This window comes from Doryrhamphus excisus, linkage group LG14, assembly GCF_037039965.1.
Source record: "Doryrhamphus excisus strain RoL-2023G ecotype Guam linkage group LG14, RoL_Dexc_Guam_v1.1, whole genome shotgun sequence".
NCBI lineage: Eukaryota > Metazoa > Chordata > Actinopteri > Syngnathiformes > Syngnathidae > Doryrhamphus > Doryrhamphus excisus.
The window spans coordinates 12,217,781-12,244,497 of record NC_136370.1 but is presented as its reverse complement, the minus strand read 5'-3'; the positions used below and the strand labels follow the sequence as shown (position 1 = coordinate 12,244,497).

Below are 26,717 nucleotides of genomic sequence, written 5' to 3'. Positions count from 1 at the left end.
TGAGTCTTAAATGCAAGGCTATGATGTCAGCAAGGTGGTGGCGGAGTCATGTTTTGCTAGCTGGCATTCCTCTTTATGCTCCCTGAAGGTGTGAACATACATGACCTCAGAAACTTACTTAGAGTTACTCAGTGACTACTTTCTTGAAGAACTGTACCTTCCGTAGCATGCATGACAATGTACTATCTCATGGTGCAAAGAATACCTCTCTGTCATTGGCTGCTATGGGTATAAACCAGGGGTCTCAAACTTAATTTACCTGGGGGCCACTGGAGCTAGGGTCTGGGCAAGGCTGGGTCACATCAGGTTTTCCAAAAAAAAAAAAACGCATTTATTAACAACAGAAAAATATACAAACTTTTTCAGTGCTTTGGTTCCGATTTTCTACAATAAAAGCTCTGATAAAACATTCCACTGTTCTCAAATATCTTCATTTTTATTTTTCTGCACAAAATAAGATTAAAAAATAAATAAACAAATCAAGAATAAAGAAAATCAATCAGTAATAAATAATAATAACAAAACGGCAAATAATAAAAACTTAAGAAACCACACATAGTTGGTGGGTAGACAAATTATTTTTTTTCATATTAAAATTAACAAAGCATTATTAGAGCCCTGTAGACATGACAAAACATGACCATAGTCACATTTACACTTTTTTTTATTTACAACATATTGCGCAACTGCAGGGTCTTGAGACACATGCTAACTCGCAAACTAGAGAGCTAGCGACCTAAACGGTAGCCTTCAAGTTATTTCCTTTAAACTTAAATAGCCAAAAACTTACCACTTCCACACGGATAGGGAGGATAACTATTAACAGTTATTTAACCTTTAACATGAACATTAATCAAACGTAATAATTTTTTCTGGGTACATGATACCATACAGCATCCATATCAAACTTGCGCGGGCCGCACTAACATTAAACTTTCATATCAAGGCGGGGGCGGCCTCAAACTAGTGTCCTGCGGGCCACATTTGGCCCGTGGGCCGCGTGTTTGAGACCCCTGGTATAAACTCATGGTGGTGCCCGCATTTTCCCCTTACGTCCACCAATTTGAAAACTTATGGAGTATCATAAAACAAAAACTAAAATATTTGCCCTTTCTTGTATTCTGATTACAATCATGATAAACTAATCACAAAAGCTCAAAAACTAAACATGGATAAATAACACACACACACCAGCACCACATTATCAGAAACACAATGTACTTTTATTATGAACATCCTCAGTCCAGTCATTTTACAGGATAAAGGAAAACACACCATCATCTCAGTGCATGATGACATCCATGTAAGTACATGACATAATCAAATATACCAGCATTAAACAACTGAACTGGAGATGTCTTTGAAGATGTAACACATTTTTTGTCGGTTTGTCGTCCGATTAGCAGCCTAGTTAGCCTTACTTTCAATTCCAACTTAATCATGTTTCATTTTAATTGAAAAGGCTATTTCTGGCAAATATGCTTCTGTGCGACAAAATACTGCTTTTACAACCAACGTGGCGATATGAGCCCAAGGTGACTTCTTGTGTATCATGACTGCTTTTTCTAAAACCGGTTTGTCAAGTCTACCCGGGAACCAGAATACCAAAACATACAAGGGAACAATCCGATAATACAAGATGGGGGACGCGTGGTTACATAACAGGAACTTGTACATACGCATTCAACGCACTTGAATTTCAAACTGCGGACAGGAAAGTGTGTGTTTGTGTAGATAGGGAGTGCGTATTTTGGCAATTAGAGGAGTTTGGCGACAGGATTTAGCTACATTTGTTGTACACTACTTTACTCTCAGTGCTTCAACTACCTAGAAACACAATGTAAACTCTTCATGTAGGAAGTTGGAACTCCAAATGCATCACAAGTAAAATCACACACACAGACATCTATACACATATACAAAACATGTGTGTGTGTGTCTGAACATGCACCAGTGTTGTGCAGCTTGTGTGCAAGTGGCATGCAGACATGCTGTTTATGTTTGCAGTAAGTCCGTATGTATTGTGGAGTACTTCTATTGTACTCATAGTGCTCTCGGAATGATGGTGAAGGGCAGGATGGGGCTGCTGGCCTCCAGCTCCAAAGCGGTGAGGAAACACTCCGTGGCGGCAGCCGCGTTCCCTTGAGCCTGCAACACCTCGCCGAGACTGTTCCACACGTCATGAGCCGTACTGTGGAAATACATAGACCACAATCATAACCAGAAAAGATTTCCATGACATACTTTGAATTTGTAACGTCATATTTTTAGCACATTTGTGTGAACTTTGCAGTAACCGCCGACTGTCGCTCCGTACTGATGTAAGAATTGTGTATCGAAGCTGGAGATACGCAGCAAAGAAAATATTTTTTGGTTTCCGGGGAGCTAGAGACCTACTGATTCGCCAATATCAAATTCCTTTTTACAGTTTGCTGATAACATTGAGCACATAACCGGTTGAACGAAGCATGTTTTTATGCGCCGTGGCGGACTGGAATCAAACTCTGACCCTTGACCCATCACAACAGTAGTAGTAGACATCATCAGGATGCCCCACTGGGATCTGATACCATCCTAAAAGCCCCTGAAATGAGCAGGATAGATTCCCCTGAACTTGCTTGAGTTGTTTTTTTTTTTGTGTCCTGAACCAAAAATTTGCACAAGAAATGACACACTTTTGTTTGGGAAGCATAGCAGCATATCATGGAATGTCGCTACTAATCCAGCATAGTCAACATACTTTGTTAATAAACTGAACCACATACATTTATGGTCAAAATCAATACAAAAAAGAAGAATAACCAGCAGTTTATAGAAAGGAACGAGTCATTTGAGCCACACCTTAGGTATCAATGTGCAGTGAAAGATGATATTCTGTATGGCACACACACATAATACACACACAGTACACATAGTACACACAGTACACAGACACCCACCTGTTGACCTGCACAGCATCCCTTAGTACTTTTTCTGACAAACTATAGCGTTGAAGCTGATGGAGAATCAAACCCTGTGGACAGATGAATTACACAAGATAATATTAGCAAACGCACGGCGGTCGTGTGGTTAGTGTGCAGACCTCACAGCTAGGAGACCCGGGTTCAATCCCACCCTCGGCCATCTCTGTGTGGAGTTTGCATGTTCTCCCCGTGCATGCGTGGGTTTTCTCCGGGTACTCCTCCCACATTCCAAAAACATGCTAGGTTAATTGGCAACTCCAAATTGTCCATAGGTATGAATGTGAGTGTGAATGGTTGTTTGTCTATATGTGCCCTGTGATTGGCTGGCGACCAGCTTCTCGCCTGAAGACAGCTGGGATAGGCTCCAGCACCCCCGCGACCCTTGTGAGGAAAAGCAGTAGAAAATGAATGAATGAATGAATATTAGCAAGCTGTCTATGAAAATGTGGAAAAAAAGTAAAGCGTTGAGCATGTACTACTACTACTACTAGCATAATTCTTTCTGCAGTGTCTTCAAACTAGTTGTAATAGTATGAAGGTTACTGGTTTGACTCCACCTCCCCCAGTCCTGTCAAAGTATCTAAAGTTTGGAAGTCTCACTTATTCCCAGTGCTGTCAGCGTAGCGTGAAGACGCCGGTTCTTTCATCATCGTGTGAATGAGGCAACGTTTTAACGGCACTTCCTGTACCTTAACGGTAGAAAGCCCAATTATGTTAGATGTTTAATCAGTCTGTCTCACAGGACTCAGGCTAATTAGATGAGGCCCTGCAGACTCTTCAGGCAGAAGGAGGACACACTTGAACGGAGGAGGAAGGCAAGATGAAAATGTGTGTGTGTGTGTGTGTGTGTGGGTGTATTACCAATCTCTGCATGGTTTTGACGTGCGTCGGGTTGATGGACAGGGCTTCTTCGTACCAGCGTTTAGCCTCATCCACGTTGCCCCTGAGCTCTGCTATCTGGCCCCTCATGAACAGCACATTGTGGGACGTGGGGAAGAGGTTGGCGGCTTCTTGTGTGCAGGCCGACGCCTCAGCAGGCTTGGACATGCCGATGTAAACCTCAGCTGTCGGAGACACAGACGGGAAAAAAAAAGACAATTCTGATGATTTTGCAAGTCACTTATTTCAATATGATTCTCCGATGCTAAGTCATTGTCTCAGGTGTGGCTTAAGGAATTTAGCTTTCCTTTTCACATTTCCTTAATCCGCTCGATTGTTCTGAGAATGGCCCCACCCCGTCCATTCATAACATCTTACATCATCTTCCACGAAGCAGGAAGTAGCCAAGAAATCTTACCACAAACAACCGCAGTATGAAGGTAATCTAATCCGCTCTGTGTTTCACACAGATGGAGTCAATGACTGGTACAGGAAACCAGTTTGAAGCCCGTCTGTGCTGTGATTGATCATATTAAATGGTTTGGTTCCTTTCTTCAAACAGTAATTACATTCTACAACAACATATCTCCCAAAAACGTTCTTTCATGCCTTCACAGTCCTTGTGCTGTTTTTTGGTCTAGCTAACTGTGTATAAAATTGAAAAAAACATCTGCATAATAGGAAAATGTTTCGTATGACATACTGTCATATAAACACATCAACAAAAAAAGGGAAATGATGTCGCCTACAGTGTTGTATTTGATACATTTGATATTTATACTACCTATAGTATAAGTAGTTATTATAATACCTATAGAGATACTTTTGATACTCATACGCTCCGCTTTTACTCATGTTTTAACTGTGTATTAACGAACGAATGTTGTATTTTGGTGTGTCTTCTACTCTGTTTACTTGCTTTATTCAACTCCATTCTTCTGTAAAGTGTGTTGAGTATTTTGAAAAGTGCTATACAAGTGAAATGTATCATTATTATTATTATTATTATAATTACTTGTCCTCGTCCTGCGCGGCGTCCACACACAGCTGTCCGTCAGATCACATTCTTATCCACATCACAGTGCATGTCTAGTCTGACCTGATGGTCAAATAATCAATTCATATGTATATGATGCCAACATGTTTTGGAGGGAACCATTTAATCTGAGAATCGACGATCGGTTTAGACAAAAATGATCTATTCAATTAGTGTTGTGGTAAATGTAGGTTAACTGTACCTGCTCATTGAGACATGCACCACGACATCTGGAATTTTACTAAATTGATTCATTCATTCATTCATTCATTTTCGACTGCTTTTCCACATGAGGGTCGCGTGGGTGCTGGAGCCTATCCCAGCTGTCTTCAGGCGAGAGGCGGGGTACACCCTGGACTGGTCGCCAGCCAATCAAAGGGCACATATAGACAAACAACCATTCACACTCACATTCATACCTATGGGCAATTTGGAGTCGCTAATTAACCTAGCATGTTTTTGGAATGTGGGAGGAAACCGGAGTACCTGGAGAAAACCCACGCATGCACGGGGAGAACATGCAAACTCCACAGAGAGATGGCCGAGGGTGGAACTGAACCCTGGTCTCCAAGCTGTGAGGTCTGCATGCTAACTGCCATGCAGCCCTTAGACCAACATGATCTATTCAATTAGTATTGTGGTAAATGTAGGCTAACTGTACCTGCTCTTTGAGACATGCACCACGACATCTGGAATTTTACTAAATTAATGAGAAATTCAATTTAATTGGCTGTTTGAAGTTTTGTCTGTGTTATTTATATATATTTATAAGAAATGGAGAAAAACTAACGTGAGAGTATCTATGTCAGTGAGCTGGAAATGACCAGCAGTGTAAGCCAACAGCTGGAGAAATAAAACATAAACATCCTGTTTGTGTAATTCTTGTAGATTATAAATCTAAAATGTAGAAATAAGCAGAAGGACTCAAGTGTCCTTGAATGGGATTCAAATCCAAATTGTTGAAAACACTGCCTTAACCACTGTACACACAGTAGCGGGTGGAAGATAGTATGTGACATCATGGGAGGCGGCACCATTGCATCGATCATGTAGAATTGGTCCTTCTGGTCACTTCATGGCAATAATGGATTGTCAGTATGTGTGGGACATGTGGAGTTACTGAAAACTGAATTTCACTGAGTGGTAATCAAAACCCAGGGTTCAAACTTGCAAACCTGATATATATGATATATAGTTGAGCTTGTCATGGATTATGGCACCATCAATAACACATGTTATAATTGATTATTATGTTATTATTATTAAGAACCTTTAAAAAATGTCTACTCTGGCCTTCACGTCTGGTGCATGTCTCACCCAACAATTACTGATATCTAGTGGCCAATGCAGGCTACTACATTCACAGTGTGAATGCTTGTTTTAGTTCATTTAGTTAGTTAATTCAATGTATTAATTAATACATTAAAAAAAAGCAATCCTTATAAGGGTCGCGGGGGTGCTGGAGCCTATCCCAGCTGTCTTCGGGCGAGAGGCGGGGTACACCCTGGACTGGTCGCCAGCCAATCACAGGGCATATATAGACAAACAACCATTCACACTCATATTCATACCATATCGCCAATTAACCTAGTCTAACCCATGTTATGCCACCACCCAAATGAGCAGCAGTCATATGACTGGGTCAGCTGACGGTAGGTCCCCTCCTGATTCGCTGTCTGTCCTGCAAGGCAGCACTAAAGGGCCAGCAGGTGCAGGTAATCAGCGGCTCCTGCTGTGGCTGGTCAACAAGCGGCATGCTCACAACCCTCTTTGATATCAATACCTACAGAAAACAACTTTGCGGTAAGCCTTTTCCATTTCACCGGCCGCTACATGTGTATGTGTATATTTCAACTGCTAAACTTATTGCTAGACAGTAAAGTGGGATGAATGCCACAAGTGAACTTTTACTGAGATTATGAAGGATGGCCATCTTGAATTGGAAGTATGTTTTGGAGTATTTATCGGTAAATGGTGAAGTTGACATGTTAAAACCTGTTTGTTTCTGGCCGGTGCAGGTCAGGTTTTTTTAGACGGCTTTGGTCCTCCCCCAAGCAAAAGAAGCCTTGGCAGCGAACGGGTAGGACTGTCTTTCTTTTTGACTCTGGATATTAGACTAAAGGATCGAGAACCATTCCTCCAGAGTGGAGGCCTCAACTCCCCGTTATCCCAGAAACTCATTGAACCGTTATAACAGCCACTTGTAATCCTCTGTTTTGTGAAAATTTACTTTTGTCATTTTGTTCCCTCGTTTACAATATATAATTTCACTGCAAAGCACCTGTTTCTGTGTCTCATTTACACCAGGTCAGACTCCCAAGAACGACTCTTTATTTAGTCAGATAGCCCTAAAATCACCCCGCGCTACACTAGCATGTTTTTGGAATGTGGGAGGGAACCGGAGTACCCGTAGAAAACCCATGCATGCACAGGGAGAACAGAGATGGCCGAGCGTGGAATCGAACTCTGGTCTCCTAGTTGTGAGGCCTGAGTGCTAACCGTGCAGCCCTCGTTATCTAATATTTATTTTCTATTATTAGTTCATGGAACTTATACAGAACAATGAGCAACTCAATTTCTGTCTCCTTTCTTTTTCTTATGAAGCATTGTGCGGCTTGCGCTGAGCTCCTGACATAGTAGCTCTTCTATTGGATCTCATTTGAATGAGTAATGCTGTCATACATTTTTAACTGGTTGATTGAACAACATAAAGATTGACAGACAGATCCTTTATTTATTTTAGTGAATGAAACTTTTGTGTGGTGCACCTAATTTTTGACTAATCATGTTGATAAACAGACCGGATGAAACCACTTGGTAGTACTCATTAGGTTAATTGCAGTCATTATGTAATCCTGACACTAATTGACTAATGGAAAATGTTTGGCACGTCCTTCCATTATCTTGATGGTTAATGCCTCATTTTTAGAGACCTATAACCTGTACGATTTAAAAAAAGGTGATATACAATACAATTATATTCTAAATATACAATGCTGGTTTCCTTCAGTGGGCACAGAAAAAAAATACATTTGATTATAATACTGCATGTAGTTAACATAGAATTGGGCATTAACCATCAAGACCATGGAAGGAAGGAAGTGCAAGACATTAGCCATTAGTCCGACATGATCGCGAAAACAAGTTCTCCTCCTATTCAGTGTGGAAGTGGAAAGTTTGCATCTTCTCACTTTCTTTCTTCCCCACTCTGTTGAAACCATAGAATAATTAAATAAATTGGAGGCCAACTAGTTAGCTCGCTAGCATGCTATGCAGCCATGGCCGTTTCTTGTGTCTTGGCCTGTGCATTAGCAATGTGGGGTAAGTGTTATTTCATGATACGCAGCTCTAATAATGGTAAGAGAAAGTCATGAACATGTTATAACTACAAATGTATTAATATGGACTCCTAGATACTACTCTGAACAATGTTTTTTTTTTCAACTTTCTTTTTTGCCCCCATTTTTTTCTGTTTTTTATCTGTTAAATTGTATTTCTATAATGAACCACAGGACAATAAGATGCATGCCATGGGCCACAAATGGTTCCAGACAAATTCAGTTCTGACAAGACCAAGTATTTAAAATGTTGTTTCTGAATTACCCTTTGATGTATTGAGTGTAATGGGAATACCTGCATGCAGCCAAATCTGGGCTAGTGTCATCCAGGGGTGCAGGGGTCCATGCTTGGGTGCACTGCTCTGCAGGGAAGACGCCACCTCCGACAGCGCCTGCTCCACGCGGCTAGCCGCTATTGATGTAGCATGTACAGAACCTGGAGACAGACGAGGAAACAATCACCACCTAACACGGCGTGGTCAAAGTGCTACGGGGAAACAATATATAGTCTTATGAGTAAGGTTAAGCAGCCATGTGCCACGGTGTTGTCTTAATGCCAACCAAACTGTACTGCTACAGCCTACTCAAACTTTAAAGAGAAAACGTAAATGTCAAGACTGTCTGCTCACCATGGCACACAGTTTCCTATTCTTGAACTAAAAGCCTTTAATCAGTCAACACACTGCAACACACACAGTGTTATGAGCCTGGATTAACCAGGTTAAAGTGAACTAATCTGTGCACCGCCATGCAGACACACTGAATCACTCTGTACACTGATTAGTAGGTGAAAGAAATGCCCCTTTGTTAAGAGCATGTGAGGTTACTTCAGGCACACAAAAGGAGTCGGCTCACTGAACTGCACCTCCGTATAACATTGTTAGTCATGTAATGAATAATAACACACGTCGGTGTCATGGTGCTTAGCACGTCAGCCTATGGGTTTGATGTGGTTTATTCTACTAAAACTTAAATCTCAGAACTCTGAGGCATTGTCGGGTATTAGAAAATGTCAAATATACAGAGTAAGGCCTGAACTAAGTGTTAAATCACATCTAGCAAGAGTTTATATTGACTACTCGGCAGCTTGTGGCTTTATATGAATATGTTTCACTGTCTGTTTCACTATAATAACCTTTATGCTTAATTTGGGCGTTGTTTCTATTAAGGTCTCTGCAGGTTTCAACAAATCACATTTAAGACCATAATAAATGCATTTTAAGTAACTTTAATCAAATGGACAATTACAACAGCGCCTACTTGGACATTAAAACCGCGGGCGGCAGCAAAGAGTGACTCTGGGAACACCGAGTGCAGGTGGATTGCAAGGTTTATAGTGTGCTTAAAGCATTTAATGTACGGTTCCAATCCCAATGCCTGAATACTGTTCTAATCTCCTGAGCGCTAGTGACACTACAACCAATTTTATATCCATACTGTCCAAAAAAGATATTAACAAATTATTAAGACCTAAATATGTGAGATATTTTCAGATATTTCAAAAAATTTAATGCGTTTAAATAGTTGGGTTTTAGACTTTTATGCACTGATTTTGAGTTGGTTAGTTGTCTGCAGTGCACAATTGAATGACAAGTGAGTATTCTCTTCACATCTCACATAATGGATAATTATGTTTTCAGAAGCCTTCTGAATGCTAATATCATTTGGAAAAGGACTATATTGCTTTACACAGACACTAAATTAAAATGTGCTTTTGTATGTGTGAGTGTGTTTTTTAATGGATGGAATTTAATGGATGCTGCGTGCTTTCCTTTGTCACAAATATAATACATGTCTGTGTGTTTTAGTTGCCTGTATACAGTACATTCACACAAAGTTCAAGATGAAAAATCTGCCACTGTCTACTCTCACTTGTTTGCCACTGGCCGCCATTTTCTACCCTGCAGAATGCTTAACAGTCTCATATTTCCAAACACTTAATGTGCGGCACTGTCTCACATGGAAATGTTTACAGCTGACACAACAACACATGCACAAGCTGTTAATTGAATTAAAGGAATACACTGACAAAGAAATTAATTTCCATTTGTTACATAGAGAAGCTGTTTTTCCACCATTAGAATGCATTTCTTGCAAGTTAAGCAAAATATACTGTATTAGAGAAGACTCTTTCAAATAATTGGTCACATATGGATATAGTGTATTTGTTCAAAAATCACCTTTCACACAGAATTGTTAGAATCTTAATTTTTACTTAGGTATTTCTGCTAAAGAAACTTCTTTTAAAATCAGGTATTCCTTTAAAAACACATGTAGAACCAACATCAACTTCATCTGCACTATTTCGCATAGCTGCCTGCAGCCATCTAGTAAAAGCTGATGGTGTGCGCTCACTAGCCACTTTATTCGCTTCATGAATTCAAACTCGCAGTTAAAATCATGCAATAATGTAACTGGTGCATTTTTTTTTAAGAAGCATCGTTAACTTCTTAAGTGGAACCTTGGTTAGCGTCCACCCCGGTTAGCATGTGTTTTGGTTAACAAAATGTTGTGTTTTGCGTACATTTTCCACTTAGTGTACAATATGGCGTTTTTGTTGTGCTATTAATACACAATGTGTGTCCAACTGTGTTCTTGGTGAATTTTTATAACAGCGTATATGGCTAACAAAATGGCAACTGGAAGTCTAACTACACTGTCGCCAGTCTATGAAATGAAAAATGTCAGCAAAAAACACGTTCACATGCATAAAACGATTCTAAATGCATATAAATGATGAATGAAAGGGATGAATTAACTTTTAAGGTTACGTTTACCTTCATTGAAAACCTGGCAGCGAGACATCACACGGACACTATTATCCTGTTTTGTCATATGAGCGTTTCTCACCTTATTTATCAAAATGCTGGCAAATGCAATTTTCTTTGGCTCCGTTATGGGTTATTGAAGTGAAGAACACTATTGAATTCAAGAAGTAACCCATGGCAAAACAGGAAGATGGCGTTTGTGTGGTGTTTCACTGCCACATTGTCTTGTCAAGCATGACATCTTCAGTGACCTAAAATGTTAATTTATCCCTTTCAATAAATACGCATTTCAAATTGTTTTCTGCATGAACAACTATAAAAAAACATCTTTTGTGTGAACATTTTTGGATTAATTGGATTTCTTTAATTTCTTATGTGAGAAACTGTTTCAGTTTGCAACCATTTTGGTTTAGAGTCAGCCCTTCTGAATGAATTAATGACTTTAACCAAGGTTCCACTGTACTTATAACCTATTACCCATTCTTTGGTAGAATCTTGAAGATGTTGTTAAAAAAAAAAAACCACAAGTTTTTACGGTACATTCACATAGGAATGTACCATAGATGGAAAACTGAAAGTGGGATGGAGGTTAGGTGGCTACTTACAAACTGAAAACATGGAAGAAAAACCAAGAGTGTTAGCGTCCTGAAGGCCGCCTTAAAAAAATGAAAGGATGAGAAAAAAAAAAACAAAGTCTGTTGTTACTGATTGAAAGAGAAGAACAGAGAAAGAGGTCAAATACAAACAAATCATTGTGACAGCAAAATAACAGAGAAAAGTGTAACAGAGTTTTATGATGTGTAATACTCTACCAAAATTAATTATAACCAATTATTTATGATTTTATAAAAGACCCAGTGAATTAGTTATAACCAAACGTTACGCTTATTGAGTGTGTTATAACTGAAGCCTGTGTCCGGTTCACCCACCAGTGCAAATGATTTGAGTTAGTTCTTTTCAACACACTAGGCATGCTTTGTCAGCTTTAAACACACAGTCACCTTCAGGACCCACTTGCTGATCTCGCTGGAGCACATCAAGTTTTAAATAACTAAAAATAGATTTACACCTGGTAAACCTGGCATGTGGCCACCTGGGTTGCGTTCTATTTCGTTTTCAAAACTTTTCGGGTCATCCATTGTTTAACGTTAAGCAGCTTTAGGGCTGGAATGTTCCACGCCGCACACGGCGGCACCTGGTCTTTAAAACCCCTTTGTGAACTTGAGTTTTTTTGAGATGCCGTGTCTGCCCGTCATCTACTGCCACACAAGGTGATGTCATAGTAAAGCTGGACTGTCAAAGGTGGAGGACTTTATATATTATCGTTGAGAACTTATTTTGTCACCTTTTAATAAAGCTACGATTCACCTACAATACACTGGATTGGTTTTAGCATCTTAAATTCACAAAATATGTGAAAGTGTACCCTGGAAACCTTTGGTTCTTCTGTAAGCAACCCTTGCTGGAAATAGTTTGTCTATCCCTGGAATAAAGGTTCATTACAGCCACCTAGAGGCTCCGTCTGGCTTTGTTTTCCTGAGAAGAAAAATACGGCGATTAATTAGGGTGTGGCGTCTATTAGATTAAAAGCCTATATTTGAGGGCTATTGGGACATTGAATAAGCAGGAAAACAGCAAAGCCATTAGCCATCATGTCAGGGGTGTCCACAGTGCGGTTCTGGGGCCATTTGCAGTCGTTTGTTTGTTTGTTTTAAATCGGCCTGCGGCACATGCTAAAAATTTAACAAGAAAACTAAAAAAAAAAAGTGAAAATATTAAGTGAAAAAAGTTGTTCGTAATAAAAAGTGTGACGTAATTTTATAAGGAAAAAATAACATTATTGTAGTGGCATAATGTTGAAAAATGTAAGAAACAAGGTAAAATATTTAGAAAAAAAACACCAGAAAAAAGCAAAGTCCACATATAAGAAAAAAAAACTACTGTAAAAAAATACTGCAAAGACAAAAAGGAGCACATTTACAAGCATAAAGTCATAATATTATGGGGAAAATGTTATTTTAGTAGCATAGGGTGGAAATATAAAAAAAATGTTTTTTAATGTCTGAATTTGTGAGACAAAAGGTTGGGGAAAACATTAATAAAGTCATGATATTATGAAAGAGTTTATAAAGATTATTTAAAAAAAAAACAGCTGACGTACTTGGAAAAAAAGTGGCACTGCCATTAAATCAAGTAGTACTAATAAACTACCAACTGCATCAGCTTTAGGGGGGTGTTCACCTGTAAATTCCTACACCAATATTCTTATAGCACACTAACAGAGCACCAGAGCAACATGAAAAACCACACTCTTTTTGGCCATAACTCTCCAAACCATGCTACAAGCTGAGTGAACCTAGTGGCACGTTGGAGTTGGAGGAGAGTTGGCGAACGGGGATGTGGTTGCAAATGGAGGGAGGCCTGGCTTTGGTGGTCATCAGGGGAGTAGGAGGAGGAGGAGGAGGAGGAAGACATGATGCGGGAGGAGGTGGAGGAGGGGAGAAGAAGGAAGACTGTTTGGAGGGAGGAGAAGGCTGAAAAATGAAAACGGGAGAGGATGGAGAGGAGAGCGGAGAGGACAGCGTGGATATGGTTGAGGGGGACGTGGGGGACATTGGTTCAGACCCAGTATGAGAGGAGGAAGAACCTGAGGCTAAAACAAAAACAGGAAAACAAATGACCAAAACGAAGCAAAATGGGAAAGGAAAGGAACAGGAAGCACTTGTCAATCTGCAGACAATCACCAAACTGACATATGTTTGGGTTTGGTATTCATGAATAGATGCAGAAATAAAGTAACTTTTCAGAAGTACAGAAGCTGGATCCTAAATTGTACTTTAGACAATAAGACTGTAGATATAAAAATAATATGGCATAACTGTATTCTGCTTGGATGACTACATAAAAAACATTTATTCATTCAGTAACAATATTTTGACATGAAAAGTAATTTGGAATCCATCCACTGAATTCATCGATAATAAATTTAATCCATTGTATTGATTAAATCAAGAATCACATCTTAAATGTTATTGTTAATGAGACACCAAATAGCACCTGTAGAAGAAGGACTATATCTGGATTCATATGGGTGGCTGTCATGTGTAAACCTACCAGTTTCTGGGTCACTGAAGTCTGGCAGAGTCATGGCGTTGAGCTGTCTTCGGTCTGCTACAGTTCTATCCAACAGACTGCTGCCTCGCCCTGAGTCACTGTCATATACATGCATTAATTTCTGCACTTTCAGAACAGGGATGCAACTCAGCGAGATGCACGTGGCAATCAATATTGCTATTTGACTTGGGTACCTACCAAGCGGGCTCTTTTGGCCATATATGTGTCATGTGTACATACCTGGGGTTTGTAAGGTTGTAAAAGCTCTTCCAGATCTGCAACATGTGTTTACAGGTGAGCAGAGATTCTTCTGGTCCTCTGCACATGCTCTCCAACTTCACCTTGGTATACAGCAAGCTAGAGAATGCACAATCCAGTGTATGGTTGCAGTTTAAATGGGCTGTTGTTGTTTGTGTGTCTTACTTGAAGTTCTCAGGATATTCAGAAAGGGCCATCTCGATGATATTGAGAGCATCGTGGTAGTGTTTCTGTGCTGAAAGCAGCAGAGCCAGTAGGTGGAGGGAGTGAACGTCATCCCCTTGAAGCTGTAATGCCTGTCGAACATAGCCCAACGCCTCGGGAATCTATATACACACACAGACAGATATGTAGGTTTTCTCTCCTCATAAACTCAGTAAAGTAATGTTCTTTCTCACTGCAGAGCTTCAGTGTCTGACATGAAATGTATGGCTCTGTTGTTGTGGTATTACCTGTCTGGACACAGCGAGCTGCAGTGCAAGGTAGAAGGCTGCTAAATGGTCCGTTGGAGACAGACTTTGCGCTCTGCCAAAATGAAAAGAGTAGATTTTGGTATCAAGATTTTTTTTAGGGTATGTTTCAATGACTTAACCAGCACAATAGTAGTTATTGTATTGTTTGTACAGTATATTAGGGGTCACTTCACGAGTGAGTAGACTTTGATGAAAAGTACAATGAAAAAAATATCAAAAATATGTGACAATATATTGCAATCTACTAATATCATTTCTCCTACGTTATGCTCTTCTGCACTCTGTGTGGATGCTACTGGCCCCGCCTCCACCCACCAAGATAAAGAGACTCTAAGAATGACAAAAGGGCTCAGTCTGGGTGCTGAGGCCGGCAAAATTATGACGTTCACTTTAATTTATTGGGCTGCACGGCGGACGAGTGGTTAGCGCGCGACCGCACAGCTAGGAGACCAGGGTTCAATTCCACCCTCTGCCATCTCTGTGTGGAATTTGCATGTTCTCCCCGTGCATTCTCCGGGTACTCCGGTTTCCTCCCACATTCCAAAAAACATGCTGGGTTAATTGGTGACTCCAAATTGTCCATAGGTATGAATGTGAATGTGAATGGTTGTTTGTCTATATGTGCCCTGTGTACCCCACCTCTCGCCTGAAGGGGTTGCACCCCCGCGACCCTCGTGAGGAAAAGCGGTAGAAAATGAATGAATGACTTTCATTTATTGTGTGGTTAATTTATTGATACGTTATCGTCCCAGACCTAGTGCCCACAAGATATTTTTTCCTGAACGAGAAATCTTGTCACGTTTTAATCTCACAAGATCTTGTGAAACCCCTAATATATGTACTGTACGTAGTGGGAATTACTTGAATTGTGAGTGGGCAGAAAACAGAAGGAGAAAGCAAGCACCTCTGAAATGCTCCCAAAGCTTTCCTCTGATATTCTTCTTGTGTGCTTCGCAGTGATGCTATTGAGAGCGCAGGAGAATAAAGGTGTGTTATGTATACAGAATGTGTCACAGACTTGAACACACACGTACGCACTTACCGTCAGTGGCTTTGAGGCTATAAACCAGTCCAACGGCCAAGTAGCCCTTGGCTCTGAACTCCGCCGCCTTCTCCCCCATGTCAATCACCATCTTGGCAAAGCACTCACCCTCATCCAACTAGATTGAGTAAACATGTATTGTATATAATAAAAATGTTTACATTCACTCATCACGGGTGTGAATGTCATATTCATTTTGGGCCCTTAATGATTTATTTGAATATGTACATATGGAACTAACAATTACTTTCTTAATATCAATATGATCCAAACACGAACAATTAGTTTAATAATTAGGTTTGGGCCGCAACATATCAGAAAAGAGGCAAAAACATTCATTAGTGTTTTCCAAAGGCAAAGCTGATGTGCGTGAATCCCTTATACCTAAAACACAAGGATAATCATTCTGCTTTCATGAATGACTAAGGAAATTTCAAAATATTCACATTACAGTGGCTGAGATCAGAGGATATTTACATTTTTAAATAAGAATATGATAAATCAAATACCAAAAGAGTTGTTGATTAATTGGCCAATTTATTAATTATTGCAGCCCTAATGTACATCTTCAATGCTTTTTAAAAACAGTGTTAATTTGTTGTGGATTTCTCTAATTTAACCTTTCTCTGGGTACTCCCACATTCCAAAAACCTGCATGTTAGTAGGTTAATTGGCGACTCCAAATTGTCCATAGGTATGAATGTGAGTGTGAAAGGTTGCTTGTCTATATGTGCCCAGTGCAGGCTGTACCCTGCCTCTAGCCCAAAGTCAGCCAGGGAAGGCTCCAGCATACCCCTGCAACCCTAGGGAGGATAAGCAACATAGAAAATGGATGGATGGCATTAAGGGGCCAAAATCAATAAGACATTCATTGTCCATGACAAGTTTATGTATACGTCTGCATTCAAGTGTGGTTTTAACTGTAAGTGAGACAGTGGTTACCCAGTGTAGCGGTCCGATACACAGTTTGACAGCCAGCAGTGGGATGGTGGGGTCATCCGGCTTTAGACGAATACACTCCTTTAGAACTTTAACAGCGCGGGCGGATTTTCCAGCAGCCATTAAAGATAAGGCAAGCTGGTACCACAAATGGAACTCCTCAAAGGCAAATTTCATGGCCCGCTCCAAACACTACAGAGAATAATATCGTTATCATCAGTAATATCTTTGGCGACATTGATAGTGTAGTCGTTCACATTGCTGACTTTCATTCGGCTAGTGTGGGCTGAATTCCTGGTCAATGCTTAAATTATAATTGCCTTGTGACTGACTAGCAACCAGTCCACTTGTATTGTGATGTAGTGATGTAAAACTTCACATGGAGGGTGTTTCCTCAGTGTGATTTAATATAGTTCTACACTTCTACAACTACCATAATAAACATCTCATTATAATAACACTAATTTGAAAATTGACCTCTGTGCCTAATTTCTGTAATAATTATTTTCTTCTACTGGCTCTCATTCATTTATTAGCAGTGTCTTGTAAGTATACGTGTTTCCACAATCCCTGTTATTGTGACGTTATCATTCAGGGACCGTGTTGCAGACTAAGGTATGACTCACCTCAGATAGCATCTCATACTGTCCCCTCCTGCCAAGTGCTATTGTAAGCAGGTCATACACTACAGAGGCGGACTGTAAACTGATGATTCGATCATTATTGTGTTCAGGGATCCTGCTCAGGACTGCATCGCGATTAGCCTGGAATACACACAGGCAGAAAACACCGAATGTAGGACTAGTTCTTCTGGATTATGGTGAGATTTTTTTACTTTGGCGAGCTGGATGCTACTGACTTACCATGGACTCACTGATGAGGAGCAGCAATAATGCTTCCTCTGTGTTCTCCTGAGGGCAAAACAGACTGAGGGAGAAAAGTATGCAAAGAGATTGCAAAAGGACGAGAGCAAAGAAGAGAAAATGAGGACATCTTGAGAAAAAGCAACATTGGCAACTATAATCTTTGAGGTATCTTGGCATTTTTCCACTGTATCCCGACATTAACAACATTACTGCTTACTTCTCTCCAGAGTACACCCGTGGGCGCCGGCTTAAGCTGTACTTCTTGCTTTGGATGTGTCCTTGCCGTGTGGGATCGTCCAGCGGCGACACAGTGGGCGGGTCTTCCACAGGCGACCAGTAACTCTGTTCACACATCCCTCGGAGCAAGATCTCTGCAAGCTGTCTTGCAATGGTCTACACACACACACACAAACAAACACTTATATTTTGGCACCAACGCAGCAATCTGTTTATTTCTGGTTAAATTTGCTTCTTTTTACTTAGTAAAATGTTCTAGTAACACTAAATACACTAAACAGCAATCTCTTGCCATTTTGCGCCTCAAATTTCACAGCTTCACACTGTCTTGGTTTTTCAAAATTACAGTATATTATTATGTCATACTGTTTCATGCTCAAATATGGCATTTTAGTAGCAAAAAAGTTACATATTTATATATGTATATATATATATATATATATATATATATATATATATATATATATTAACAACTGTGACGTCATTTTGCCTAAATTCAATATTTTGAAGCACAAAATGGCTGACTGAAACTAAAATACAAATACAAGGCATTTGGAAGACGCAAACATGTTTTAATAATATGTAGTACTCTACACTAGGCATCTGTAATGTTCCTCTAATGACTGGTGAGACACACAAGCACCAGACTTGACTGCTGAAAGAACAAAAATACCTAATAAGGGCTATTGTTGCGGCCGTAATCCACTCAACTGAAACTCAACTCTGAGTTTCCTGTCCGCCCACCACCCAACTCCCCTTGGGGAAACACATTTAACACACACAAGTATGACTTTTATTTATGTCTTAAATGGCTTATTTTATGTTATTATGACGACTACATTGGGTAATACGAGTGTAAAGGTAACTATAGGGGTGTTAAAAATTGCATTTAGAAGGATATAAACAGATTTTATATGCTCTAATTACAAAAATATTTCATTCATCAATACAAGAATCCTACTTAGCAGAAATTCATTTATTATGGAACCAATTAACCACAATAAATGAGGAATTACTGTAATCTAATTCCATCTTTCAAACTACTAAGTACTACTAAAGCACAGTATAAATAACTATTATGCAGGGAAATTTACCATGCGCAGGTTCTGTGTTGTCCTGGTTTCAACAGCTCGAAGAATTTCTCGAAATCGTCCGACACCTTGCGTAAGGTTTCTACAGCAACCAAGTGAAAAAGACATAATGCAATCTCAGTCAAAACCTTTTCAATGAATATCCTTACGTGGGTTAACAGATAACTAATTTTCTGCTGAAGTGAGAAATGTTTAAATATTGGTTTGACTGCAAATTAAAAAAAAATTGAAAGCGTAATGTGTTTACAATGTAGTATATGTCAGGTTTGATTTGATAATGTGCAATTAATAACAGTAATAACATCCATTCATCTTCTATACACTTATCCTCATTAGGGCCGCGGTAATAATATCAACATACCCATTCTTGAAGTGGATGACATGGGCCCTCTGCAGGCCTGTCTCCAGGAAGTAACCCAGTTCCTGGTCCTGGGAAGCTGGGCCAGGCTTTGGGCTGCGGTTCTGAATTCCAGCTGACAAAGCCTAAGACATAAATGTTATTTTACACAAGTTACAAAGTCTAGCGTAATGCAAAGTAAATGAGTAGATTTGTCTGCAAAAATAATACAGAATAATTAGGGCTGTCAAAGTTTTCTTTCCTTTAACGGCATAATTATTTTGACGCACAATTGACACACTTTAGTTGGAGGAAATGCAGCGTTGTGGCAATTGATGTGGAGCCATAAGTGGGAACAAATATTGAGCAGAAATTGACAAAGAAAAGGGTATTTTGAATGGTACGTTTAGCTTCAAAGCCCAGGCAGATATTAGTATCTGCTGTCACGGACTATGTCAACTCTCAAATGTCAGCAAGGAGAAGGTACTGCAGATTGCAGGTATTTTTTTTATTGTCCTTTACACTGCGGCACATTGGCATACAAGTGTACTAACTGTTAACTGTGGGCAAAGTATTTTAATCGATTAACAGTCCTAAGAATAACACGACATTTTCTCGTCAACAATTACATTATGATTATGATAAGATACTGCTCAGTTTTGCATTGCCTGGTACATGGAAAGGATTTATTGGCCAATTGACTGCGAAGAGGCAGATTTTTTTCATTCTAATAAACTTTTTAGATGGACAGCATTCCACAACACACACCTTTTCAGCCTCCTGCAGGTAGAGCAGAGCAATATCTCCAGATTTTTCATAGCAGGTGATGATTTCCTGCTCTCGCTCAGGTCTGCCCCTATTGGTGGAGGGAGACCCGGCATTCTGGTTGGACAGCAATGGAGAGACGGTTGGCACTTTCTCGAGGCACAAACCTGAGGAAGTGGTCACACAATAAAAATAGTTGTTTAGGTAACAAATTTACCTCAATTCACAGATGACATATTGTGTACGTTGTAGTAAAATTCCGTTTACACCTACCACCTCCCAATATAAATCATTTCTCACAAAGCTCCGGCACTACCTCCTGATCCAGGCTCCACATGCAAATTAAAGCCTTTGTTTCCATCGGGGTCATGGGACTTGAGCTAGGCATGTCCCCTCTACCGTAGCAGCATGAAATAAGCAGCTTGGGTAATAGTCCATGTCCAGCAAGACGTTATCGTTGTTAAGGTGAATGTTTATTCATGCACAGGAATGTAGCTGAACGCAGTAGATGTGATCGGATTGAGTGGATTAGTTTTGTGCTACATTTAACACCCAACTATAAGGAGTGACTTTTACAACTAATGTTTAGACATGTTACGACTAATGGAACATGATTGCTACATTAAAATGAACAGTAAGTCTCAAGGTACATTTGCCAAATTTAAACAGATAACCCTGTCTTGTTTAGGATTGTTTTTTTTCTGTAACGTGCCAATCAAGTGTATGCACCAGTGGTGATATTGTACTGCCACCATGTGGCAAAAAGCATCAATGGAGTTTAGCAAGAATTGGCTGCGCTATAGCAAGTGAATACCGTGTGAATGTGCTCGATTTTAGAGTATGTGTGTGTACCTTTAGTGGCATAGGCCTCTGCTATCATGGAGAGCCTGTACACAGGGGCTCCAGCCAGCTGCATGTCATCCAGATTCACCCTGTTGTACTGACCTGTAAATAATCAACATTGTTATTTCACACATTTTATGTAACCTCCTCAGACCAAGAAATAGAAAAGTTGCATCTTACATTAATTTTTTTCATTTTATTAATGATTATGTAAGTGGCAGTTTTTCTTTGTGGTTCAAATGGATTTCTGCATCTTGATGCATTTGTTGATTGACATATTCGGTTCATTTGTAGCTCTTATTACATACAAATATTTATCATCATTTGTCTTTCTATTCATTAAATACAGTAAAAATGGGCATATTTCAGACGTGGTTGCTAATGGTGATTAATCATGAATAATTCTTTTTTTTAAATCTGTGATTAATCTGATTAAAATATTAATCATTTGACAGCCCCAGAAAAAAATAGCACAGTAATTCCTCATTTATCGCGGTCAAGTGGTTTCAGATCTGACTGAGATTATCCATGCAGTAGTTCTTTATAGCAAACATTTCCGTCATTCATAGCATAGAAAACCTGTTTAAGACCTTCAAAATGCAGTTTTTAAAATGATCTGAGCCCTCTAGACAATATAATCACCTTTACACTCATTATTACCCAATGTGTATTTTAGTTAATGTAGGCAAAATATGTAAATACACAAAATTTGCTTTTGCTATTCAAATGCAAACCAGCAGACGTATTATTAATATCACTGGAAAAATGAAGATGTCCTCTCAGCAGCACTAGGAAGAGAGAATAGGTTTTATCCTTGTTAAATGCTGTAAAAGGTTTAGAATTAATTGCTGTATCTCGGGAGGATATTATTGATAATAAAATGTATTTTTTAATAAATGACCACACAGTCAAAGAGGCCTATGCTTTTCATTCTACTTTTTCATGCACTCCAAATCAAGATTAAAGTTTACTTGTATTATAACTTTGTATTACGTTATATAGGCTATAGTCAGATAATGTATGGTACCTAAAGCATCTGTGTATTCTGCCTCTACATAGCTGAGCTTGGCCATTAGAAGACTCGCCTCCTGGAGGTAATGTGCCTGGAAAGCAGAAAACTTTCTTTTAAAAAGGCCAAGCATCCATTAATTGTGCTCAGTACTCAGTACAGTTATATCTAAACAGATAGTCATTCACATAATGCATGTGTACCTTGAGGTTTCCCCTGTCCAGAGCAGCAGTGAGGTGCTTCCTGACCTCTACAAGTTTTGGTCGTGGGCCTCTAGGGCTGGAACCCTGTTTGATTGGATTCTCCTTCAAGTACGTCTGAAGCTTACATTCCCCCAGCAACAGCTCCCCTAAGTCATCTGAACACATGAAATACATATTTAGGGAAATAACAAAGCGACAGTAAGTCAATACTTGATCTTGAGGCAAAGATAATAAAATAATAATATTATTATTATGGAGCCACAACCGATTTGAAATTAATGATTAATTACAGATTTCTAAGTATGTCCACTTTAAGGATTAACTGATGCATGACAGCGCCTACTGTGATTATGAACATTCCAGAAATAATTATATATCATGCTCCCTAAACAGGGTCATTTGTTTCTAGGTACAAATCTTGAAATGACCAGTAATCCTGCAACTGATCCCAGTCACTCATCATGCAGTGTTCACTACTCTTATCAGAAACTTACATTTCACGATGGCAAGAAATCAACATTATGTCATTTTTAATGGTGTATTAACATTTGTGTTTTTTTAATATAGTTAAAAATAGTAAATGCCTATATTGCTGTATTTGCATGCACGTGTGATGCATTTGTGGATAGGAAAATAATCAGAGAACACACTACCGGGACTGTGTGGATATATAGATTGGTTTAGCCACAGAACTAAAATGCAATGAAATGCCTTGCATCTTGCATCATTTAGTTAATAAACTAATTGTTCCGACGTCATTAAAGGTTCCCCAAATGCGTCTTCCTTTTTGCAATGGATTTAACGAACAAACGGCCATGATAACTTTGACAGCTAGCATGTAGCAGTCACGAAGATGCGAAATTGTGTTGTGAAATCTGTCACGTCTGTAGGTGTTGCTTTTTTAGCAACTGTGTAAATTTCTTACAGTGACGCACAACATATAGATATAATAACTGGGTGGTTGTTTTTAATTCGGCGCCCAATTAATGTAATTTGTTGCTTTTACGTCAGTCACAATAAACCTGAATGACTGGAGACTCTCAATGATAATGCTGTGGGTAAAAAGTAGAGGTGGTTGTCTCAGTCAGGAAGTACCGAGGATTCCGTCAGGGGGGAAGGCCTTGCAAGATTTGACAGAATAAAATATATCTTACCGTTTGATATCAGTTTAGCCGAGAGTTGCCGAACTAACTCCGGTATTTTATCCCATTGTCCCTCCGAACGACACCGCTCTATCTCGGTCTCCAGTCGTGAGCCAGACTTCTTAGCGGTCATATTGCTCAGCGGGGTCGGCTAGGACCAAAAACACCAGAGCCTCTCTCTGGATGAAGCGTACCACAGTCAAATTATAGTACACGTGCAGCAAAGCTTCCGGTTATTGCTTTCAATGTAATGCAAATGCAACAACTACAAGGATTTCAAAGTACAGGCGCCGTTGGTTGTCAATGCGAACAAGTTAAGCTAACATTATTAAGGGAAGCTCAAAACAGCATTTTTACTCCCATTGGACAGGTGGCAGTGTTGAACACGAGCGGTTGAATGGCTACAACAAAAAGCAAAACGAAGAAGAATGACGAACCAACGGGACACTCGGAAGTTCCACGAAGGAGTCAAAACAGTAACGCCGATTGTTTTAAGAAGCCAAGTGTTATCGGTATGGCAGACTTGCCATTGTATTTAACCAATAGTAACATCTCACTGGGACAAACTATGGAAACTGATAAAGTAAGTATGTGTAACTTTTTATGTCGTACATTTGGAGACTGATTGTGTTGAGTTTGAGTCGTTCACTTCCCTAGCTTGTGTTAGCACGGTGACGTCGCCTTAATGTTTATTGTTCGTATTAATGCAGTTACACAAAGAAACTATTCGCGTCCTTACGGTAACATAACAAAATGAGCATACTTGTTTGTTGCAAGTTTTTGAAGTACAGTACAATTTCGCAGCTTCACTCTTACTACAGGGTTTAAAAATATACAAATGAATAAATCATGCTGTTTTGTTGTTGAATACGGCCTGTTACTGGTCAACACATATGCATATTTAAGTAAATGTTACGCATTTCTTGCCTAAATTTTCAGCATTTTCAGGCATACAAATAAGTAAAATATGAACATAAGTTATTCAAAGGGCACTTTCAAAGACGTTGATGACACTGGTCACTATGGCGGTACACTGCGAAGCTATAGGCGTGGGTTAGCGAGGTTTATTGCGTGTAAAGCCGGGCTTTCCTGTTCATCGTGGTCACTTAGGCAGAGCTCATAACCTGGTGGCACACAATAATTTCAGCAGCAAACTTTTTCAAGATTGGACTGATCCGCTAGCATTCCCAGATGAAATTCTCTATAAGCGAGATAGGGAATTCAGCCACTAGATACTATATGTCAAAAAAAGTAAACACGTCAACACTGCCACACAGTGGTAATGACGAGGTACAACATGTCTCATGAGCACACTGATGCAAGTCATCAGTCTATTTATTAGTCTACTCATTAGTCTACTTATTTGCCACAGATAATGAGTGTAATTAATTATTTCACTTTAATGTAGCCATGAATAAACGTACTAGTGTTTGTACGTATAGGGCAATATGAGTCACTAGCTATCAAAAAAGTCTCTATTGTCATTGTAGATTTGCGTATTCATCCAGACACAGAACCCCTTCCTAATTTATTTTTTTGTATGTTTCTCATATTTAAATGTTTTGAGCATGGACTCATGAAGCCTGCTCGGGTGAGAGGCAAAAACGACCTCAACAGTCCAGTTGTGATTGATTAAATACCTTGAGACCTGGATAAATGACAATATTCACAGGCCTATTCATGTCTCTGTTTTTAGAGTCCAGAAGAGGCCACGGACTTGGGTATGGGGGCGATGGGTGACTCAGCGGAGAGGCAGGTGAGGGTCAAGGTTCCCCGCAGGACAATCTACTTTGCAAGTGGTGACACCTTGGAGGAGTACAGTACTGATGAGGAGGAGGAAGAGGATGATCCAGGGAAGGACAAGGCTGTTGCTGTGGATACGGTAAGATCAGATTAAAAAGTTACTATAATGATGCAAAAGTATAGTGTAGTATACTGTGTATACAAAGTATACTGTGCATACTTCTTTAAAAGTCTAAACTATATTAGGCATAGCTTTATATTCATCTGCACAAGTCCTCTAGCTAAACAAAAAAACGTGTCAGTGTGCCACTTTGTTCTAAGTGTGTACCCCTTAATTGTGTCCTAGTCTAAAATGACCTGGGGGCCATACTTTTGGTTCCACCTGTGGCGAATGAGCACTTCTACTATCTCAGGTAATGCACCATTTCAGGACTGTCAATATGGACCTTAAAATGTGACTACCGTACCAGCTAAATTATATTTTTGGCTTCTCGCCGATCAGAGAGATCCTCAAACCCTTCTGGGACTGTGATTTGTTTTGATGTAGAACTGTCGCCAACAATTGCAACAAAAATGAACTGTGTAGGAACATTTTAAATTACCATTTAAACAGTTTTAACGATCATATAAGTAGAAAAATAGGCTAATCCCCGTTAACTTTAATGCTATAGTACATTTACAGTTATACCCAGTTAGTTAATTGTTGTCATCATAGGCTTTGATGCCTATGATGAATGTCTGACTAAAACTACTGTATTTCCTGCAGTATGTGACTACATGGGAGAGAAACTTGCCTCTCTGTTTGGCATCACCACTCCTAAATACCAGTATGCTATCGATGAGTACTACCGTATGAAGAAAGAGGTTGGTCATATACACGCCAGACTCTTTATATTACATAAATCCTGTAGTTCTGTAGCTTTATTAAATACACTGTGGTCATCCTGCAGGAAGAGGAGGAAGAAGAGGAGAACCGTCTGGCTGATGAGGCAGAGCGGAGATTCGCAGAGCAGCGCATGGGTGGCAAGCAGGATTGTGCTGCTCCTGATGTTGAACAGCCTGTAGCAGCCACTTCCTTTGTAAATGTCTCCTTTGACCACAAGCCCGAAGCTTGTCTCAACAGCCCTGACAACATAGTGCCTTGTTCTCTACCATCCTGAGAACTCAGACCCAAAACCTGATAAAAATCCCAGACTTGTAGCAACTGAAATGAACGCTAATATACTTATTTGTAAAGATAGATAATACTTTTTATATGTATTTGTTTTGTTAAAACTGGATTTACACCATAAAGGGTGTAAATATTTAATATTTATCACTATTGTTCAATTTCCTAATCTTTCTATGCATGTTGACTTGTGAAATCAATTCACTTTCAAACCTTTCATTTCAAACTCCTATATAATAATTCCATATGCCCCAGATGAACGTAGACTGGATTGAGATAATATTCTAATCCTTTACAGCATACTGCATATATTTATACTTAAACTGATCTTTCAGGTACTCAAGTCTAATGAAGGCCATCATTTTATACTAATTTAATAAAGTTATTTTCTTTTTTCCAATTTTGATGTGTCATCAATTCAGTTAGGGTGTAGAAATAGATCCTAGAATCAAATAATAGATAAAAAAATATATAATAATAATATAATAATAAAAAAAATCAAA

General features: G+C 39.4%; 2 protein-coding genes across 4 annotated transcripts; one reads left to right on the top strand and one right to left on the bottom strand.

Annotated features, from left to right (window-relative positions):
- Positions 1–1,189: 1,189 nt before the first annotated feature.
- On the bottom strand, positions 1,190–23,664 carry ttc7b (tetratricopeptide repeat domain 7B). Of its 3 annotated transcripts, XM_078796114.1 has the most exons (23): positions 23,316–23,664; positions 22,162–22,316; positions 21,977–22,052; positions 20,959–21,051; positions 20,110–20,273; positions 19,366–19,487; positions 19,008–19,086; positions 17,894–18,069; positions 17,674–17,737; positions 17,437–17,574; positions 16,814–17,002; positions 15,872–15,989; positions 15,734–15,791; positions 14,809–14,881; positions 14,522–14,682; positions 14,339–14,455; positions 14,099–14,196; positions 13,341–13,637; positions 11,590–11,640; positions 8,512–8,652; positions 3,825–4,027; positions 2,940–3,013; positions 1,190–2,191 (listed from the first exon to the last, which is right to left on the bottom strand). In XM_078796114.1, the coding sequence occupies exons 1-23, from the start codon at positions 23,434–23,436 to the stop codon at positions 2,044–2,046; spliced, it is 2,916 nt and encodes a 971-aa protein (XP_078652240.1). In that variant the 5' UTR covers positions 23,437–23,664; the 3' UTR covers positions 1,190–2,043. The 3 variants fall into 3 exon arrangements, with proteins under 3 accessions (XP_078652240.1, XP_078652238.1, XP_078652239.1); XM_078796112.1 differs by lacking the exon at positions 13,341–13,637 and having other exon boundaries at positions 23,316–23,661; XM_078796113.1 differs by lacking the exons at positions 11,590–11,640; positions 13,341–13,637 and having other exon boundaries at positions 23,316–23,660.
- A 40-nt stretch (positions 23,665–23,704) lies between these two features.
- fam177a1 (family with sequence similarity 177 member A1) lies at positions 23,705–26,614 on the top strand. The gene is made up of 5 exons (XM_058090585.2): positions 23,705–23,886; positions 25,000–25,185; positions 25,393–25,459; positions 25,813–25,910; positions 25,997–26,614. Exons 1-5 carry the CDS (start codon positions 23,818–23,820, stop codon positions 26,204–26,206), a joined length of 630 nt encoding a protein of 209 aa, XP_057946568.2. The 5' UTR covers positions 23,705–23,817; the 3' UTR covers positions 26,207–26,614.
- The last annotated feature ends 103 nt before the right edge of the window (positions 26,615–26,717 follow it).